The sequence below is a fragment of the Pelodiscus sinensis genome, chromosome 4, assembly GCF_052426305.1.
Source record: "Pelodiscus sinensis isolate ZL-2025 chromosome 4, ASM5242630v1, whole genome shotgun sequence".
NCBI lineage: Eukaryota > Metazoa > Chordata > Testudines > Trionychidae > Pelodiscus > Pelodiscus sinensis.
Window position 1 is genome coordinate 53,317,411 of NC_143055.1, and position 21,918 is coordinate 53,339,328.

General features: G+C 36.7%; 1 protein-coding gene across 1 annotated transcript in view; it reads right to left on the reverse strand.

The window, feature by feature from the left end:
* SGCZ (sarcoglycan zeta) overlaps positions 1-21,918 on the reverse strand; it is an 820,580-nt gene that overhangs the window by 114,504 nt on the left and 684,158 nt on the right. The window contains exon 4 of the mRNA XM_075930376.2: positions 16,607-16,694. Coding sequence (XP_075786491.1) covers positions 16,607-16,694 — 88 coding nt within the window. The remainder of the gene's footprint in view (positions 1-16,606; positions 16,695-21,918) is intronic.

Here is a 21,918-nt window from a genome sequence, read left to right on the forward strand (position 1 = left end):
GAGCTAAGGTACTTCAACTTCAGCTATGCAATTAACATAGCAGAAGTCGCATATCTTAACTCAACTTTAGTTCACAGTGTAGACATACCATAATTGAGATTGAACAATGATTATGTCAATGAATCTTAGTTAGTCCATTTGATTAATTAATTGCAGATATATGGAATATTCTTATTCACAAAAATAGAAGAAAAGTAGCAGAATATTTTGAATAATCAGTTATATAACCAATTCAATGAAATCTCTTCCTTCAATGTACTGTGTTTATTATCAATTCAAATAACAAATGAAATAGAAATATTATCTCAAATGCTTACTACAGAATTTAAATTACTTACTAAAAATATCCCAAGCTAATGTACCATCTTAAAACTTTTTATTTACCCTATAGAAAGAGAAATCTGTCAGTTCATCATTCATCTTTGCTATAAATCTCAGTGATGAAACATCATGCAATTTTGAATGAAGGCAAAACAACACAAACAGCAATAAATGTAATTAACTTGATTAATCATCACACTAAAAATAACTTTTTCCTATTTATGGTCATTCATTGGTATTGATTTTGCAGTGAGAAATGTGTATCACTACAAAATTGCACAGAAGTAATTTGAAGGTTTGATATCACTATGGTTTTTATTACTTCACTGAAACAAACAAAGGAAATATGGAAATCTGACCTATTTTTAAAATGAGCAATACATATAACATAATAATAGACTATTCTATTATCTAGTTGTCCAATTGCCTACAATTTGTTCCAGACCATAGGTATTTCGGAGCAAACAAGATGTGGTGTTAGTCAAATGATCACCAGATTATATTTCTCGGAACTGAACAACTAATATGGATGGATTCAAAGATGATAGTCAACAAAATGATCTGATTTACAGCATATATGCTACTAATATTATTTTAAGGCATGATTGAAAACCTCCCAAAGTCAACACATGGTTTTAATAGATTTCAATGAACTTCAGATCAGGTCCTAAAAACATTAGGTGCTAGTCTGGAAGAAGTACCAATCAATATATTTCACAATGGCTATGTATTTAATATGCTCCTAATTTTGCATGTAAATAGAATATACAGTACATGCATATTGATGCTTAGAAACCTGATTATCCAATCTTTGACCCCATTAGATATTAAGTTTAGACTTCTGTTAGAAATGCACACCTGGGTGTAGATTCCAAATCTGCAACCATGTATTCCTACTCCACAGACTTTCTTAATGATGAGTGTGTGCTATCATTTTAACATTTTATGGTATACAGTAGCTTTTTTACCCCTAGAGGTAGGAAAATGGTGAAGTCAAGAAGCATGCTAGAAGGACCTGATGGCTTCCTAGCAGCTTTTAAGTATTATTAATTTCTGGATTTAATAGAATAAAATTACAAAATGGTATTAAATTTACTTGCCCTTTTTATGCCTTTTTCTTAAGCTATTCATATATAGAACGGCATATTCTCTCCAAAATTAATAAGCTGTCTGAATGTCATAAAGAAAAAAAGGCGTAAAAATAAAATCTTAATGCCCTATCAGGGGCTGTTGAAGGGCCAAATGCTGTACGTAATTTAATTGTGCTTAGCACCCTGCAGCAGCTTTGTGAATGTCATGACGTGCACTGCACTACCTGAGAAGTTCAATCAAAGTATTAGCAGTTAATGAAGTTAAAGACTGAGAATTAACACCATCTTTTGTAGATGTATGTCAAACCACTGAAGACATATTGAAATGCCACTTCATAGTGTCTGCTCCCCTACCCCCACCACACTTTTGAATCTACCTGCTACATTACCAAACCGATTATTTCTACTTTAAACATTTCTGAGCAGCATTTATGCTGTCTTCATTGGCTAAGGGAACATGAGTTAGAAACAACAAGACAGATGGCAGTGGATTAATGATTCAATACTAACATTCAAAACTCTACTGCAGTTATTAGTGACTGCTTTTCACTAAGACAGTTGAATCTAGCTACTCACACAGAGTTCCATGTCATCTAGTGTCTTTAAGAAATGCAGTTTCCTTTATAATGAATTGCTATAGTGTTCTAGACAAGATGTTTCCTTTTTTTACTTCTTCATGTTATAATGATATTTGAAGACACTTGTGAACACTCAGACATTCTAATGACTTTGGTTCTGATTATGCAAGCAGTTTCACATGTATGTAATCCCACTGATTTGAATGGGGTTAGTAAAATAGTTAAAGTCAGGCACATGCATTTGCAGGGTTTGGGCTTATTTTACTAAAAAGCTCTCTCTTTTTATTTCTAAGCATGAGACACACATTCTCTCAGAACAAGAGATAAACTTCCCAATATGACAAGGTATGGGCAAACCTATGCAGTTTCATTACATGTTCCACATATATTTCTCCAGAAAGACTATTCACCATGCTGAGGCCATAAAGGATCACTTGAATCTTTTACTTCCTCACTAATTGGAAGAAAATTATAGGAAAATTAAAAATGAGTCAGGAGAAATATCAACTGTTTTTTCTAACCTAATCCACTGTAAAAAATAGAATACAACTAAAGCATCTGAAGGAGGAAAATGTATTGAGTTCTAGGTGGACAATATACTCTGGATCTCTTACTAACCTCTAAATAGATATGAAGTGCCAAAACTATGGTGAATAATATACAACATTTATATCCTTAAGTGAAAACCAATCTATGTAGATCATCTAGCTATGATGGCACTTGTTGTAGAAATCACAAAAATGTTAGACAATCAAAACAATAAAATGAAGTAAATGAAATAATAAAGTCCCTTTAAATAGCAGAGAGAGCAAAAGGCACAGTCATTACACAACAAAATACAAAATTAAAGCACTTCTGCAACTTACTTTAACAAGAAGACTTGCATTGACTTCAGTTCCTCACATGCTGAAAGCTTGTCTAAGAGTAAACATCACATTGAATTGGGGCTAAAACACAAGTGCTGACTTTCTGATTTCTCTTAGGCTACGTCTACATTGTAAGCTTTTTGCGGAAGAACACTTGTTCTTGTGCAAAACTTGGGGAGCATCTACATTGCACGTGCGTTCTTTCACAAGTAAAACTACAGTAAAGCATCGGACAGAGGGCTTCTTGCACAAGAGTTATTCCTCTCCCCACGAGGAATAAGCCCTCTTGCCTAAGAGCTCATGCGCAAGAACGCAGCATGGACGGGCAACAGGGATTTCTTGCGCAAGAAACCCCTATGGCTAAAATGGCCATCAGAGCTTTCTTGAGCAAGAGAGCATCTACACTGTCATGGTCACTCTTGGCAAAAGCACATGGCAGTGTGGACACACTCTTGCACAAGTATTTTTGCACAAGAACTCTTGTGCAAAACAGTTATTGCACAAGAATCCTGTAGTGTAGATGTAGCCTTAGAGTGCTGAACCCCACAGAATCAATGTGCATGGGTGAGTATCTAGAGTTACCAATAACTTCCAGAAAACATTTTTATTATTGGTGGAAGTGAGAAAAGAACTTATAATAAGAACTAGAGTGGTCAAGAGGGAAACATTTTTCCTTCATCATAAGTTTAACACTAACAATCAAACTAGGGAATGTTTGCTAGTAAAGCAGACAATGGTTGTAGAGAACAGCAAGGCACCAAAATAGTCTTTGGTTTAAAAGTTTGCTTTGACTCTGAGACTATCACTTCCTCTCAATGTTTCCCAGGAACTATTTGCAAACTGTTTAAGAACAAAACTGTACTAACAACCAGGTATTACACATAAAAGTGAGTGAAATCTTTCAGATTAAACTATTTCATTCACCAAAAATTGAAGAGTTATGTCAATCAAAACACTTCACAAACTGTGGAGTAATTGCTGACCTGTTTCAGTTGAAAAAACCCCCCCAAATTCTGAAAAAAAATGAAATGATTTTGATTTAACATCACTTTTATTTAAAATGGTAAAAAATGGAAAAATTTAAAAACATAGTGAACTGAAAAAAAAAAGTTATATATATTGTGCTAACTGTACCTGAGATGAGCTACTGAGTAGATGAGGAGAATGAATTCCCATCCCACATGCAACAGATATGTCAATTTCATGCAATATTTTTTGGGAAATATTGGGCAAGAGATTGTATAACTTTATGGAGAAGGGTGATGATAAAAACATTACAGGTTATAATATTTTCTAAATTGTACCACCACCAGAGAAGTCTCAAACATACTAGTTCAATCTGGATTCTCTAGAGACCAACAAAGAAAGGAATTTTAGAGAAATAGATCTATTCAATTAAAATTCAGGTTTTGGTCTGATTAAGTAAAAGAACAAACTCTTTTGTTCAAGTGGGTTGGATTAGCTATTCCTATGGAAGACTTGTAAGGACTAACACCTAGAAAGGCCCCTAGTTGGAGTTGGGTGAGTTCTGGTAAGCTTTTTAAATGTTCATGTCAATTGTTCTATTGTTTTAAATGTTTTCCCTGTAATGCTTGTGACAAAATTGAGGGTTATACCTGTACCACTTCTAATTGTGGATGATTTTACTCACCATCCTTTCACAAAAAGAGGCAGAAACTCAAACTCAGTTCATGCTAGCTGAGCTAAAAACAAACGCACACGCACACACCAATCATAAAAGTACATGCTAACTTTTTTCCCCTTCTTTATTCCTGACTGCAAAAGGTGTTCTCCGCATTTAATAATTACTAATCTTGATATGAAATAATGTTGGAGTATCAGATGGATTTGTACCGAAAGGAGGCGGGCCTATCAGCCTTCTGGAATGCAGTGAAAGAGAAGGGATTAGAAAAGAAATCCTGGATTAAAAATCAAGTCCAGAAAACTTTTGTAGATATTTGATAAGGGTAGAAAAAGAATGCAAAGGCATCAAATACAAAAGTAAAAGGAAGGTTTGGGGGCCACCAACAGAAAAGGTATTGACATAAATGCAAATTTTTCAATTGGAGAGAAGCAACTAAAAAAAATAGTGAGGAAGCCTCCCATCTAATGCTTAACATATAATGGCAAAGTTACCATAAAACAGGGGATCTCAAACTTGTTTGTACTCAACAGTGCAGGATACTAGTCCAAGCATTTATTGTTGCATATATCGTCTCCTATTGTAACAACAATACAGAAACATTGTATCCTAATGAAATTGAATTATTAGCATTTTAATATTATGTATATGTATGTCTAAAGGTCCCAAACACTCATAGTAGGCCTTTGAACTTGGAGATGTCAAAAAGCAGGACATGCTGTTTCATAGAGGAAATTTTGAATATGCAACTGCATCAGGCAACTAACTAAACGAACCAAATACTCTTGCAAAATTACAAAGTAACTTACTCTTTTCCCTTTTTTTCCCTTTTACATAATGTTTTATGTTTAGAAGTTCACAAGAAAAACACAGTATATATATTATTTGACCTGCTGTCAGGAATGATCTGGATTAGGGCTACTCAAGATGCACCTTTTTGTTGGCAGCCCACGGTATGGTTTGGGTTTACATTGGGCTCAACACGCAGCCTGTGGTAGGAGCCAGAACAAAAAAGTGGTCGATGTAATGGTCTTCTGTTGATATGTGTTTTAATAGTTAAATTCCTGGACAGGCATTGCTCATTAAAAGTGATGTCATATGGGTGGAAATTGGGTAAATATTGCATTTTATTAATATCAGCAGAACTGACTTAAATGGGGCCTGTGTGTTGTATAGTCTTGCCTTAATCTTTGTATTCATGCCCATCAGTATGAAAGAAGCTATTTGCATGTATATGTAACCACACTTAAGCTGTGGCCCTCAGCATGTGCTTTGAGTATCATTGTCACCCCCGGGGCTTCCAAAGCTGAGTAGCCCTGATCTAGATAATACTTAGTCTTGCCATGAGTGTAGGAAACTGGACCTGATGACCTCAAGGTCCCTTCCAGTCCTATGATTCTATAGTCCTTGTATGATACTGTAATACAGTGGTATAACTGTTTGTTAATTAAAATCTAAACAAGAACACAACTTTTATTTTTCTATCAAATGTTCTGTAATAAATATCTTCATTTTAAGAAAGCACTACTGCCAAGATAAACAGACCATAAAGAATACTACAAATAGGAATATCTATTTTAAACTGAAAAGCAGCCTCTCTCTACATAGCTAACTAATGACTATGTAAAAAGATAGTTCTTTTATATTGAAAAATTACATTAGAAAGATAATAATGAGTTAGTGTAATGAGAAGTCAAAGTGAGGTGAAAATCCTTAAAGTAATCCCAACAAAAATATGGTAAGAAGAACTAAAAGCCATAGGACTGATTAACTATTTGATGGCAATTATATTGAGACACCTTAGCTGATCCTATAACCTTCAGCTGAAGTGAAGGGAAAAACTTTTATACACACATGCCCAGATGATTTGTATTATTTCATTACTTGTCAGATCTATCATACTGATGTTGTATTACTGAATGGTGAGCTACTAAACAAGAACCCAGTTTCAAAAGGGGTATGAACTGACTTTATATAAAGATTATTTTTACTTCAGAATGGCTATTTTGGCAGACACCTCAAAGCGCTTTGCACAGCTCTGAACATGGGAAAGAATATGCAATAACACAGAATTGACTAAAGACAATACTACAAGAGGAGCCCATAGAATTTAACTTGTGCAAATATGCTGGTGACTTGAGCTAAATCTGCAGATATTCACTGGATAGTTCAAGATGTTTTATACAAACTAGAATTGTCTTAAGAGAGTTACACAAAATAATATGTCCAAAATGTTTTTTTTCCATGAGGATGGTGGCTTTTTAAGGAAAAAAATTACGAGAAGTCAAATTTCACAGTGGATAATGAGAAGGGGGGAAATGCTTATATTCTAGGTTGATATTTAAATTTTCACCAAAAGCCTGTGTCACATTCTGACTGGTCCACATCAGATTTGCCAAAGAAATATCTAAAGGCTCATTACCTATCAGAAACTATATAGATAGACTTACTATGTTCAACATCAATTTCTCAGGTGAAAAATTCTGATAAAAGATATGGAGACAGGCTTGTTGGCAAGCCACTAAAAGCACGCCCTATGTCAAAAAAAATTTGTCTGTTGCAACCATTCTATTAAAGATTTTTTTCCTTTTTTTTATTAACTTTCTATTTATCACAAGAAAACAATCATTTCATCTATGAAACTTAACAGGAGGATCCACTCATGTCATTTCACCTAGATATTACTTAGAAAGTACATTCCTGAGTAAAAGCTTCTGTAAATATCTGCATCTACATAATTTTTGCTAACAATTTTAATCTTAACTTTCTAGATATTACTTGTAAATGAGGATAAAGTTGAGGATAAATCTAGAGAAACTGCTTGATTCCACTTACAGGACCTGATGTGATGGGTATTCTCAGAGGCTGCCTAACAGCCTAGGCCATATATAAAGCATCACTATTGTAGGGGATGATCATGGTGCTGCTTCATTTTTCTGCTTGTTCCTCATTGGCCTCCCCAAGAATGTAAAAGATCTGAGTTCAAATACTGATCATTGTTTTGTTGCCTGATCTAAGATTGCTTGTGAATTTCCAGTTACTGCCTCTAGGGTTGACAGGTCCTTTATCTCAGGCCCAGTATTCAATTGTTCTATGATTGAGAACCCTGATGTGCATAGATGCAATACTCACACTATAGGAACTCTTGTATATTTGCAAATATAGTTTAACACCACATTTAGCACAGTCACAAATAACCAAGTTTCATAAGATAAATACATGAATGTACATCTATATTTCCACACTATATACACACACCACTCCTTCTAGAACAACCCGAAGTGTTAGCCATTATCTTCCTCATCATCACCAGTGGCCATCATTCTGGCCCCTCCCAAGGACTACATCTCCTTGTCCTACCACCCTTATCTGCAATGCCACTTTTATCATATGTTACGCTGACTTTGTTATGTTTGATGCATATTCAATAATGGATGTTTCCTTTCCTTCTTATTTGTATTTTCTTACTAATGGTGAAGTGTCTTTTCCCAAAAGGTCAGTATGTTACTAATCTCAACTTCTTATCATATGAATACATTTGTTACCATGGGCCTTTTGTGGTTGTCTATCATATATATTATTTCTATCCTATTTGGTTATTTGGTCCGGTCTCAAAAAGTTATTTCAGGTTTTTCTAAGTAATGATGTTTCTTACTTAGATTTCTTACTTAGGCTAAGATTGAGGGTATTCTTGGAAGTCCCTATACCATAGAAAGTCCCTATCTTACCAACATCTATCTAGGTAACAGGTCCTGAACATATGTGAGCTAACTGTGCTATGAAAGGTCCCAGAAAAAAATACTAACTTTGCCTTAACTCAACATACAGGATGCGGTCTGTAAGTCTCTTGTGCTACAAACTGTCAATATAAACCTGCCATAACTTATTATAATAAACATGTAATCAAAACCATAAGGCAATAATAAATTTTTATATCTATAGGCAAACAGGTAGGTTAGCTCTATGGGCTACAGTTTGTTGTGGAGCCAGTATTTGAACCCACATCCACCACGTTTCAGTGAAATCTTTCTTGCTGAAGTCATTTTACATTGTATAAATAATTAAATATTCATTTGGACAGAGTAATGATGAAAATGAATCTCTGTCTCAGTAGTTGGGGCACTCATCCAGTTCAATTCCCTAGTCCAATATCCTTTAAATAATGTATACAAAGTGAAGAGGTTTCAACATGAGACTTTGAGAGAGATCCTCTCAGAATATCCCATATAACAGAGGATAGAGTATTCTCCTGAGACATGGGCTCAGATTCTTTCACCACAGCATGTAAGAGGAGGAACTGAACCAAGATATCCCATAGCCTGTGTGAGTGCTATAACAACAAGTCTAAAAATTGTTTCTCCTGCCCATTATTTTTCTTTTTCCAATTTGTGGACCTGGAGCTTTAAGTTCTTTTAAATTCCTTTATTCATGAGAAATATGCATAGTAGTTCCATGAAAGTTGACATGTTCCATGAAAATATTCATTTAACCAAAACAAAATTTTGCCAGAAAATTTTTGACCAATCCTATTATGTACTTCAGCCTCTATTGAATAAACAAATTACAAACTAAAATCATGTAATATTTATGAAATATTGCTTGTTGTGCAAAGTGTGTGCAGATGTAGCCTTTTTAAAATAATAATAATCATTAAATATTATGTTCATTTTTGCTTCCTCTAATTAAAAATAAAGACATTTATTTTGGGAGAAGATTTCCTTTAATAAAGTCTCATTAGAATTTAAGGCAGTGATTTCAAAACTTGTTTCTTATAATAACATCCCTATTTATTTTTTCATTTTAAGTTGAAAAAATTAAGTCTCTTCAATTAGTTTGCAGAAACACTTAGCATGTAACAAGGCATCTAATTTATTTTTAAAAAGCTTAGTTCTATAAAGATATTGTATGTAAATAATAGCCAAGTTGCGCAGTTAGAGAGACATTTGGATGATCATTTAGGCAAGAAACAATTGGCCAGTTCTTGAAGTGCATAAACTCACACACAAGTGTTCTAATTAAAGGAAGCATAGCTCTGACTTGATCTGATGACAGGTTTCATCAGGGTAGTCATGTTAGTCTGTTTCAGTGAAAACAAAAAAGAGTCCTATCTGTCAGTCTTTAATGTGTCACTGGACTCCCTGTTATACTGGCTACTTGGAAAACAGTCATGGTTAACTTTGTTCTAACTGAGCTTTTTGTGACATGTTCAAGGAAAGAATTTTTATTTTTGACTCATTTGTTAAATGTTTTAGATCAGGCTGTATGGTAAAGAATTCATTCTGATAGCCTACCAGATAACCACACTGTTGACATTACTCCTATAGCAGCAGGGGGAAAACACTGGCTGTAATGGATAGAAGTAGTGTTGGCCAGCATCTGATATCTAAAGCATTAAATTCAGGTAACTAAAGGGTGTTGGCAGGGAGCCAGGAAAGCCAATGGGAGAGGATGTTGAAATTTGAATTGAAAAGATATACCCGTCTATATTGAAAAGATATACTCTTTGTGGGAGTTTTAAGCTAAACTGCTGCACCCCCGGCTGTGCTACTGGCACTCTAACCCTGGTCCCAGTCCTAGTCCAGCCAGCTTCATGCCACCAGCCCTTTTGCACTGGGGCTCCCAGCCAGGACTCCCTGGACAAGAAACATCGGTGGTCTTGCTAGATGGTTTCCAACTGAACACATGTATGAATAGTTTTATTCAGGGTCTTCCATCTCCCTGGATTATCATGCTTAGCTTTTTTCCTTTCTTTTTCTTCTTTTCAAACCTACAGGGCTCACTGGGGCTCCTGCAGGTTTCAAAATATTTACTGGAGCTCTGCTCCAGACAGCTCTGGCTGAACTTGAATCCTTAAATTCAGGCCTTCCTAGTCCAGCATGGACACTTTTCCAGATATCTCTGTTGAAGAGAGTATATTCCCCTAAACTATGACCAGTGTAGCAATTTGAATGATAAGATCTGTGTCTTGATTATTTATAGTGTTGTCCCTTCTGTAGTCATTTATATTTGTGTAAAGTGGGTGTAATGTACCACTATTTTGGTTTGGTAGCATGTTACACTTTTTCTGTACATGTGTATATGCAAAGGGCAAAGTAATAAAGAATCAATCAAGAGAAGTCTTATTCTTGAGAGCTTCAATAACATTGTATACACTTCAATTCCTCTTATACTCTAAAGGTGTGTCTAGACTACAGGATTTTTTTTTAAAAAGTAGCCTTTTTTCAAAAAAACTTCCCCTGCATCTGGACTGCCACTGTGTTCTTTCGAAATTAAATCGAAAGAATGCAGTGGTTTTTTCAACTGCAGTAAACCTCATTTTATGGGGAAGGATAACTTTTTTCGAAAGTGTTCTTTCTAAAAAAAGGCATTCTTGAATGCAAATGGGGCTTTTTTCAAAAGAGAGCATCCAGACGGCCTGGATGCTCTCTTTCGAAAAAGCTGCTTACTATTTCGAAAGAAGTGGTTGCAGTTGAGACACTCTCTTTCGAAAGAGCCTTTTTCTAAAGATTCTTTCAAAAAAGCCTCTTTCAAAAGAGGCTTATATTCTAGATGTAGCCTTACAGTAGCACTTCAGATTTTTTGACATTCACAAACTAATACTCTTTTCTATTTGTTCAACTTTTAGGATGGATTGACAATTTAAAACATTTTCCATTTTAGGCTCCTATTAATTTCTTTGAATCTTGTAGGCTGACGTTCATATATAAAATAACATCCCCTGCTCTTATTAACCCCAATAACAGCTACTGGGGCTCAGCATTTTGGAAAAAATCAGGCTACTCACTCCTGACATGTTTCACCTCCTCCCCCCCCCCCCAAAAAAAGATAAAGGGGACAAAATGTAATTGACACTTATAGTTAGGAACATTCTACTCTCAATTTAATCTGCACCAGCTGTAGGCCAATTAAACACAGGTGTTCACATTAATGACTAAAACAACAACACATGTTTTCTTTTGGGCATTTAAAGTATTTATAATATTAAACTCAAATAAACTGTGTCTAAGCAGATCAGGTCACACACACACACTTTCTCAATGTTCTGTTGACTTGGCAAGAAATGGTATCAGATTCACTTCTGCAGATGTAAATGACTGCCACAGTATTCCTCCCTTCTAACAGTATAAACTGAAGCAGAAAGCTTTAGTAATCCATCTGCTCAAATCTATAGACATTGTCAAGGACAAAGTAATTAAAACTGATATCTCACAAGTCAGGTTACCTTTGCACACTTATTTTCCATGGTAATCATATACATAGTAGCCCAATGTTTGTAACTCTGTAATACTGAAAGGCTGGCTGTTCCCTATGGGTGATGCTGTTTTCCTCCTGCCATGGCTCTCGGCTGACTTCTGCGCTGCTCAGCTGGGCCGACGCGCGGAAGCAAGCACGGGGGTGCTGCATGGGGAGCATGGGTCCCAAACAGCTGCTTGCTCCTGTGCTGCTGCCCAGCGGAGCAGCACAGAGGTCAGCCAAGCGCCACGGCGAGAGGCAAAGGGGGGCGGGGTGGTGACATACACGCCCAGGGGGTGGGGCCTGGATGACCATGCATCTCTGATGGAGACAGAGGAGAGTGAAGAGAGAGTGAGAGGCAGGAGGGGGAGAAGAGAAAGAGAAAGAGAGAAAAAGAGAGAGAGAGACTGGAGGCTCAGGAGAGAAGACCTACATGGAGGAGAGACCGGAAAATTCTGTCTTATGGTGGGCTAATTGGCTAGTTTAGAATAATCAGCATGGTAGAGCTCTGACTGAATGGTGCTAGACTGATTCATACAGTGGGGATGCTAAGAGCCAATGAAGCATATCAGAAACCCGGGATCTGATGAAAACCACTTTAAGCCAAGGGATGCGGTAGGTACCCCCAGAATCCCTAGTTCCATCACCTGTGCTCTGAATAATTCTGCCAAACAACAAGTGTAGTTTCTACAAGCCTGAAGCAACAAGCTTAAGGCAAAAAGTAGCAAGTCATCAAAGCCAAATTTAACATGGAAACTAACAATTAAACTCTTGAATGTATGAAGTAGAAACCATGAAGAATGTACATTATAGCAGCAACATTTCTTGATCTAAACTTTTCTGTTCCATACTTGAGTTTTCCAGGTTACCATCTATTTTTGGTGCATACCGAGAATAGCAGTTATCATTTATAAAATGAAAAAAAAAATCACACCGAGAAAAGTAAAGTTACTCATGACACAAATTCAAAACTCCATTAAATATTTATTGCTTTAGAGTTCTGTAGAAGGCTAAAGATTTGAGAGAGTCAAGGCCATAGCAGACTCAGAATAGAGAAAATTCCATATTTGTTCTCCTATTGCTGTTCATGAACAGTAGAATACTTAAATTTCTTATCTAATTGTACATTAAACTATTTCCATTACATGTCCATTTCTTGCAGTATTGGGAAATTCTATTTTGAAGTAAGGCTAATAAATGGAAACATTACTTATTACTATACTTTCTCCTTTCTGACAACCCCACACTTCATTTTTTTGTCTACATGTTGTGGCGTTGTTGTTTAATGCAATGGGTAATCACTGGTAGTTTATTATTATCTATTATTATTTTGTGCTATTAAAAAAATCCACAAATTTATTTTTCAAGTCACGAACTTGAAAATGGCTACCAAATGGCTAGTTCAAATATTTCTTTGGGAAGAATTGCCTAAGGAAGGAGATAAATTATTAATGGTTGCTTTGTATCCCAATAAATGTTTAACTTCTTTTCTTGAAGGAACTAAAATGGAAAAAACAGTGAAAACTGAATGTAGAAAACTATTGGAAATATCTTTGGCAGACAAACATGCTGAAGTTTTATAAAAAAATATTGCAAAAAGGATGTGGTTAAGATGAGGATGCCAAGAAGTTATAGAAGCCCGCTTCTAGAATTTTTTAACAGAACACCCTGTCATTGAGTGTGCTGTAACTAACTACATCCTCAAAACTAATTTATTTCACATACATATAATCTAATACAATGTCTTATATATTTTATCACTTGCCAAATCAGGATTAAATGAAGATATTTGATAGTGCCTTTCATCTAAAAAAAAAAGATAAAAATGCCCTTCCTAATTTTAAATTGTTAGGATATATTCAGAGGTGTTTTTTAGTGGAGAGAAGAAACTGACATGACTGCGCATTGGCTATTGTTTAACCTCCTATATCTTAGAAGTTTTTTTAGAAATGCAAAACTCCTAACTGAAAAGGTTATGTATGCTTTGCTTTCAGTGAAGTGGGGAAGAGGCAGCTTTTGCCTTTCATAAGTAGGGGTCCGTGCTGTCACAGAGGTTGCAGAAGTCATTGATTCCATGACTTTCTGAGACCTCGGAGACTCCTGTGGCAGCCAGAATAGTTGATCACAGCACTGCCTAAGCAACTGGCTCCAGTAATGACTGCTCAGGTGGCATCAGGGACAGCCACATTGCCTGCTTCTGAAGCAGCTCTGAAGCCAGCTGCACCAGCTGCTGCTTGGGCATCTGAAGGTAGAGGACTTGAGGACTGCCCAAGCAGTGTGACTGGCCACAGGGACTGCCTGATCAGCAGTCCTACAGCAGCTGGAGCAGCCACTACATGGTAGCTCCTGGCTACTGGTGTTGCTGGCCCTGCCCTTCTCAGCAATGGCACTGCCTGCATCCCCACCCCCCACCTTGCCTCCGCAATGACTGCCCAATGCACCTTCCCAACAAGATTTAGTCAGCATTATTTTTAGTAAAAGTGATAGACAGATCACCTACTATGATTTTTTGTTTATTGCCTGTGACCTGTCCATCACTTTTACTAAATATACTCATAATTAAATTGTAGCCTTAAGCAATAAAGTTGAGGAATACAAATTTGTAAAAGCTAAAGCTGGCCAGAAATTCAATATAATGAAAAACTTTCTTTTGTCCTGTACTGATATAAAAAATGACAGTTTCTCTTTGGCCCAGTGAATATAGTTATAAAAAGTGAATAATTCCAAAAGGAGACACTGAGAAACAATGACCAACTCAAGAGCTTGATGGTTAGGGCTAACCTCAGCTGCTCTGAATCATGCAAATTAAGGACAAGATTCTGATCTTCCACATTTGGTTGGTCTTGATTTTTCTCCATCTAAATTCCTTTCTGGATCTCAGATAATCTCCTGACAAAACTTTTGTTGAAACAGATAATGTTTCTGCAAAAAGTTTTGGTTTTAACCAAACATCATGTTCCACAAAGAAAATATTTTGTTGAAAAATTCCCAATCTCTAGTAAAAACTTATAGAAAGCCATAAATAGAACATTCTGAATAGTTTGAGATTACTTAATATTTTCTGTTATTTCTTCTTGAATTTATAGACAATATGATAATATTCTTTTGGATATATCTTTTTCCTGAAGGATATAAAGTATGTTGCTTTTCCAGCTTGAATACATCTTGGGTCTCATAACATGAGAAAGAAGAGTTCTTTATACTTAAATTTTTTTTTTAATATTATTTCTCCAGACAATACAAGATTCTTTTACCAAAAGGCTATGTCTAGACTGGCACGATTTTCCGCAAATGTTTTTAATGGAAAAGTTTTCCGATAAAAACATTTGCGGAAAAGAGCATCTATATTGGCACGGACGCTTTTCCGCAAAAGCTCTTTTTGCGGAAAAGCATCCGGGGCTAATCTAGATGCACTTTTGTGCAAAACAAATCTGAGCTGTCTACACTAACCCTTTTGCGCAAAAGGACTTTTGCCCGAATGGGAGCAGCATAGTATTTCTGCAAGAAGCACTGATTTCTTCCACGAGATCGTCAGTGTTCTTGCAGAAATTCAAGTGGCCAGTGTAGACAGCTGGCAAGTTGCCAGTCTAGACACAGCCAAAAGGTTTACTCTCTATGCAAGATGACAGAAGTATTTTATGATAAACACTACTTTCCTTAGAAACATTTTACTATAGCATCCTGTAGAGTAGAACAATCTGTTGAGATTGGGAACACTAAAATTATATAGCAATTACTCTTAGGAGGTAGGAGATTTTGTTTTCTGTTTCCCTCCCTGTAGCAAGATTTTGGTAGACAAGATCAAGAGCTTTTCAGGGCTAAAATATCAGAAAGTCATAGAACTTTTAATAAAAACAAAGAAAAGGCACACATCCCTCTTTAAATTGCATCCCTCTCTCTCTCTCTCTCTCTCTCACACTCACACACACACACACACACACACTTTCAATCCTCCAGGGAAAACAACACACTTTTTTTTTTTATGGTCAGTAGCCATTTACTTTCTTTCTAATATATTCTCTAACACATTTAATTATTTTAAAGGGTACCTCAGTATTGACCTTTTTCATCAATATACTCAAGTAAGCCATAAAAGCCTTAAGTCATGTGCTAGCACTAAAATGTGCAGCCTTATTAGAAAAAAAAATTATACACACATACACTTTAAATTAAAGTAAAACATTCTCATGATAACAGTAAATGTTAGAAAATAGTAGACTTATTGAAAGCAGAATAAAGTAAAAGGAAATCAAGAGAAAAATGTACTACAGGGAAGTTGGTAACATTCCAAATAAAATTAAAATAAAGTATAATATAGGTTTTTTTGGCTCTCATATTTCATACTTCAATTGTAAAATAAGTAATATCATGTAAATTTTCATTAATGACTGGAAAATGTTCCATATTACATATTATATTACAATACAATAATATACTGACAATACATAGAAACAATGCTTGCCAAATAGGAAAGAATTTCAAATAGATGTACACAATTTATATTCTTTTACTCAGATTCTGAAATCCAGTATGTTTAGGACTGAATCCAGAATCAAAGTTAGGAGCCTAATTCACTGCTCATTAAATATATGGAAGTCTTTTTATAAGAAAATTGATACATATTTTTTGGGAAAAAATGGAATCAGTAAGAAAAAATAATTTTGTGCTAAGCTGTGTGCTGAAATATTTGTTTGTCATGAGAAAAAAAGGAAAAAATATTGTGATTAATTAAAAAGCATTTTCTTTCTTTTTTGAGCTTTTACAAGGAATATTTTATACAGCCATTTACTATTTTTTTCATATTCGTAATTGAATAAAAAATCATTGGTAAGATTAAAATAATACATATAATTTTCTTTTTTAGAGAACACTTACCTACAGTCAGTTGTCCAGTTAACTGTCCCATGTGATTTCTTGCATTCACTGTTACATTTCTGTCAGACTGTAAGACGAGCGGGCTATCCTGGGAAACATGTATAAGACAGCAAATTAGGAGAAAAGAAGATAGGTAAAATTCAATTAGAATTGCATAAAAATGTGATGATAGGGTCTTTCCAAAATACCATATTCTTATTTTTACATAAAAATCATGTAAACTATTTGATACATCGGAAATATATTTAAAGTACAAGAACAAAAATCTTACAAATGAAAATAATATTACACAGCCTTTTTTAGAGATAAGACTTGAAATTATGTTCTAATTTCTAATTGTGTTATTCTTTGAGGGACAAATTTGGACAACACAAATGATGAACTAAAAAGAACAAATTGTTACATTTTATCTTAACCTTCACTATAGAGCAAAATCCATGTATTCTTTATGCAGTATAATAATATTACTTTACAAACATTAATGATTTTAAGTCTTTTGAGGTGAAAGTGTTATTCCAATTTTCAAACAGATGAAAACAAAAGCATAAAAAAGTTATAGAGGACATCGCCAGTTTAACAATCACAGTCTATTATTTTCCCACTCTTATTACAAATCTACAATTTTCTCCATTTGGTTTCTCCAGTAGTTTACATGGGTTTTTCATACAATAATACCTAAAAAAATACCTAAAAAAATAGATGTGCAGTACACCCTTATGATACCAAGCCACTTATAGCAAGAGGTATGCTGTTGTGAAAAAAAAAATCAAAAGAATGGTTCTGGGCTATCAGCTCCTGCCAGCGGAATAGCTCTGGAGTGTCAACTGTTCTATAGCAGGCTACAGAAAAATTGTGCACACATGTGCAACACCCTCCTTTTCTTACAATATGGGAGTTGGAATCCAGAGTCTCTGTACATCACAGCCAAAAGTTCATTATAATGAAGGAAATTATAACACGGGTATATGTTATTTTAAATCCATGACACCTTGGCATAAATAAATGGATGAAGGACAGACCATGCATGCCTAGCACAAAGGATTTTCCTACAAGAAGTCCATCATGCATATTTTTAAAATTAGAGTTATACTGGAAAACTGAAAACCAATCAGCACAGTGCTTCTCAAAATCAGTGAGCTTATGGATTCATTTGAACAGCACCTCTAAATTGCAGAGGTATGGGTTCAAACAGATTTGATTTAGGTAAGCATGTTTGCATGAAGGACTAGATTAACTTTTCTGGGGGCCTGGGGCCTCTAGATTTTGTGCCCCCCACTCTGGGGCAGGGCCAAAATTAGGAGATCAGTGTGCAGGAGCAGGCAGAAGGGTGGGTGCAACGTTGGAGGGGGTGAGGGCTCTGACTGGGGGTGCTGCTCTGTGGTGGAGTTGGGGATGTGTTTGCATTGCAGGGGGCTCCAGGCTGTAGAGAATTTAGTGTGTGAAAGGGGACACAGGGTGGGAGGAGAGGGTGGTGTGGGGTCTGGGCAGGAGTTGGGGTACAAGAGGTGGCTCAGGGTTGGGGATGGAATGTGGAATCTGGGAGGGAGTTAGGGACATAAGGTGCAGGAGGGGGTTGGGAGTGCAGAGTCAAGGAGGAATTGGGGTACGGAATAGGACCTGAGCAGAGGGTTAGGATATGGGGTGCTTACCTGGGCAGCTCCTGTTTAGAGGTGGGAGAACAGGTAGCTCCACATGGCCCACATTTGCTTGCAGGTACTACTCTCTGCAGTTCCATTTGGCCAAGAATTGTGCATGAGCAATGAGCAATTGTGCAATGAGCATTACACCAGGAAGCGCTGTCCCAATGCTACCTTCTCCTGCAGTTCTACCCCCTGTACAGGGGGTAGAACTGCAGGAGAAGGTAGCATTGGGACAGCGCTTCCTGGTGTAATGCTCATTGCAGCCACATGCCTTTGGTAACAGGGGAGGAAATGGCAGTGCACAGAGCCACCTGTCCCACCCCAGCCAGCCAGAGCTGGCCCGGAATGCAGCATTCAGGACCTTTAGCATTTGCAGCCTACCCCTCCTCACTCCCTCCTTAGCCAAGGGCCAAGGACTACAGCCCCTAACACCCCTTTCTTAATCAGGGCCTGGTCAATTATACCAGATTTCACTTCCAAAGAAAAGTGGGGAGGAAATTCCAATATGTGGAAAGAGCCCATTTTAACAATTTTGGAGTGAAACTGATTTTTTTTGTTTTGTTTTGAAGTTGCTTTTGGTTTTATTTTTAATCTTTATCAAACAAAATAAAAAACAATGAAAATTAATTTCGGAAATTCAGTTTTGCTCTAATTCTGAACTAAGACACATTTTGAAATCCTTTGTGAAATAGAATGTCTATCCTTTGCACAACCTTCAGATAATGCTAAGCAAGAACTATAATTTAAGTAAAATGTTTATATCAAATAACCAACTCCCATGAGCTATCCAATCCTGTAATTTGACTAAATTTACATGAATGTATTTGGTCTAAAACTTTGATTGTACGCATGGCAAGATCGGGTTTTAATGTACTTGGGATGCGCCTGACTAAATGACCACCTATTTCCCTATGAAGCACTATCACAGTTAAAATCAGCTGAGCCATTGATGCTAAACTCTTTCATGATAGAACAGAATTGATACAATAGAGTATGGATAGCACTTCTGGGATGTTCCTATTTAACTCTTGGTACAATACTGCCTAAAGTGCAGCTTACAAGGCATAACGTAGGTCAGTTTGTCTCATCCAGCTTTTGAAGAAGAACTGAGGTATGTATCGAGGTACAAGGTTGTTAGTATGTTAGATTATGAGCAGCTGCTTTGGCATGAAGGGTGAGCTGACTGCATATATAATTTATGAATTTAAATAAGTGGAAAGTCAGTAAGAACCTGGTTATGAATTGTTTTGTTATTCCACTTAAAAAAGGAAAATAAGAAAATAAACTGAAAAAGCTACCTGTGGTAACTCTTTTCTAGCAAGAGGGATCATCTCCAGCCACCGCTGTATTTTAATCTTTCATACCTCCACCCTTTTCTTCTGGTTTTCCTTTATAATAAAAAAGCTCTTCTGGATATAAGAACAACCCAGGAAACATAAGAACAACCCAGGAAACTACAGACCGGTCAGTTTAACGTCTGTCCCAGGGAAGATAATGGAGCAGGTAATTAAGGAAATCCTGTGCAAACACTTGGAAGGTAATAAAGTGATAGGGAATAGCCAGCATGGGTTTGTGAAGAACAAGTCATGCCAAACTAATCTGATAGCTTTCTTTGATAAGATAACGAGCCTTGTGGATAAGGGAGAAGTGGTGGATGTCATATACCTAGACTTTAGTAAGGCATTTGATACGGTCTCGCATGATATTCTTATTGATAAACTAGGCAAATATAACTTAGATAGGGCCACGATAAGGTGGGTGCATAATTGGCTGGATAACCGTAGTCAGAGAGTTGTTGTTAACGGTGCTAAATCCTGCTGGAAAGGGATAACAAGTGGAGTTCCGCAAGGGTCTGTTTTGGGACCCGTACTGTTCAATATCTTCATCAATGATGTAGATATTGGGATAGAGAGTACGCTTATTAAGTTTGCGGATGATACCAAACTGGGTGGGGTTGCGACTTCTTTGGAGGATAGAGACATAATTCAAAATGACCTTAGCAAGTTAGAGAAATGGTCAGAGGTAAACAGGATGAGGTTTAATAAAGAGAAATGCAAAGTGCTCCACTTAGGAAGGAACAATCAGTTCCATACATACAAGATGGGAAGCGACTGTCTAGGAAGGAGCATGGCAGAAAGGGATCTAGGGGTCATAGTGGACCACAAGTTGAATATGAGTCAACAGTGTGATGCTGTTGCCAAAAAAGCAAATATGATTCTAGGTTGTATCAACAGGTGTGTTGTAAGCAAAACTCGTGAAGTCATTCTGCCGCTCTACTCTGCACTAGTTAGGCCTCAGCTGGAGTACTGTGTCCAGTTCTGGGCGCCACATTTCAAGAAAGATGTGGAGAAATTGGAAAGGGTACAGAGAAGAGCGACAAGAATGATTAAAGGTCTAGAGAACATGACCTATGAAGCCAGGCTTCATGAACTGGGCTTGTTTAGTTTGGAAAAAAGAAGATTAAGGGGGGACATGATAGCGGTTTTCAAATATCTAAAAGGGTGTCACAAGGAGGAAGGAGAAAATTTGTTCCTCTTGGTTTCTGAGGACAGGACAAGGAGTAATGGGCTTAAAGTGCAGCAGGGGAGGTTTAGATTGGACATTAGGAAAAAATTCCTAACTGTCAGGGTGGTCAAATATTGGAATTAATTGCAAAGGGAGGTGGTGGAATCTCCCTCTCTGGAGATATTTAAGAACAGGTTAGATAGACATCTGTCAGGGATGGTGTAGACGGAGCTTGGTCCTGCCTTGAGGGCGGGGGGCTGGACTCGATGACCTCTTGAGTTCCCTTCCAGTCCTATTATTCTATGATTCTATGATTCTATGATTGTGTTCCTAGTGATTGTTAACCCTAAAATGGAACTCTGTAGAAGGTCTGAAATTATTTTGACCTACTTTCTAAGATCGTAAATGTGTTTTGTCTTTCATTGGACCCTACAACAATCTTACGTAATTCCCTGCCAAAGAGCTTGCTCGGCTTATCTATTTTCTTTCCAGGTGCAGAGCCATAACTATCTGAGATGCTGTGTTCAGAGCAACCATTTGAGCTGAGAATATGATATCAAGGGATGCATCAGCAACAAAAGCAGCTGTTATGGATATTTTTTTCAGCACTGATTTGTTTTTCATCTCGCTTATGGACCTTTGGAGATCATTAGCACAGGAAACTGCCTCTCTGGCAAAAGAGGTTGTTATACAAAACTGAAGCTTCACAATATATCTTTAAATAGTTTCATTAGTCTGCTGGCTAGACAATCTTTTCAAAAGAGATCCTTCTTAGCTAGAATAACCATTTCCTTATCAAGAGAGGTTATTATGTCTCCTTTGCTTGCTGCACTAAATCTTCAGATTCATCATTTTAATTAAATTGAGTAGTTATTTCAGAGGTCTTTGTATTCTCATCCAATGGGTTTTCCTTTCTCACAGGAAAATGCTAATTTGATTGTCATGGGCTTTCTTCTCTCCAGGCCAGGTCTACACTGTCAAAGAAAATCAATTCAAGATGGAAATCCAGCCACATGAATTGAGATATTAGAGTCAACATATTGGTCAATTTTCTGGGGCAGCCCCATAGTGGGAGGTTAACAGGACAAACTCTCCCGTAAACTTCACTTATTCGTCTAGTAGACAGGCATGCCATCAGCATTTGATTTAGCAGGTCCGTACCAGACT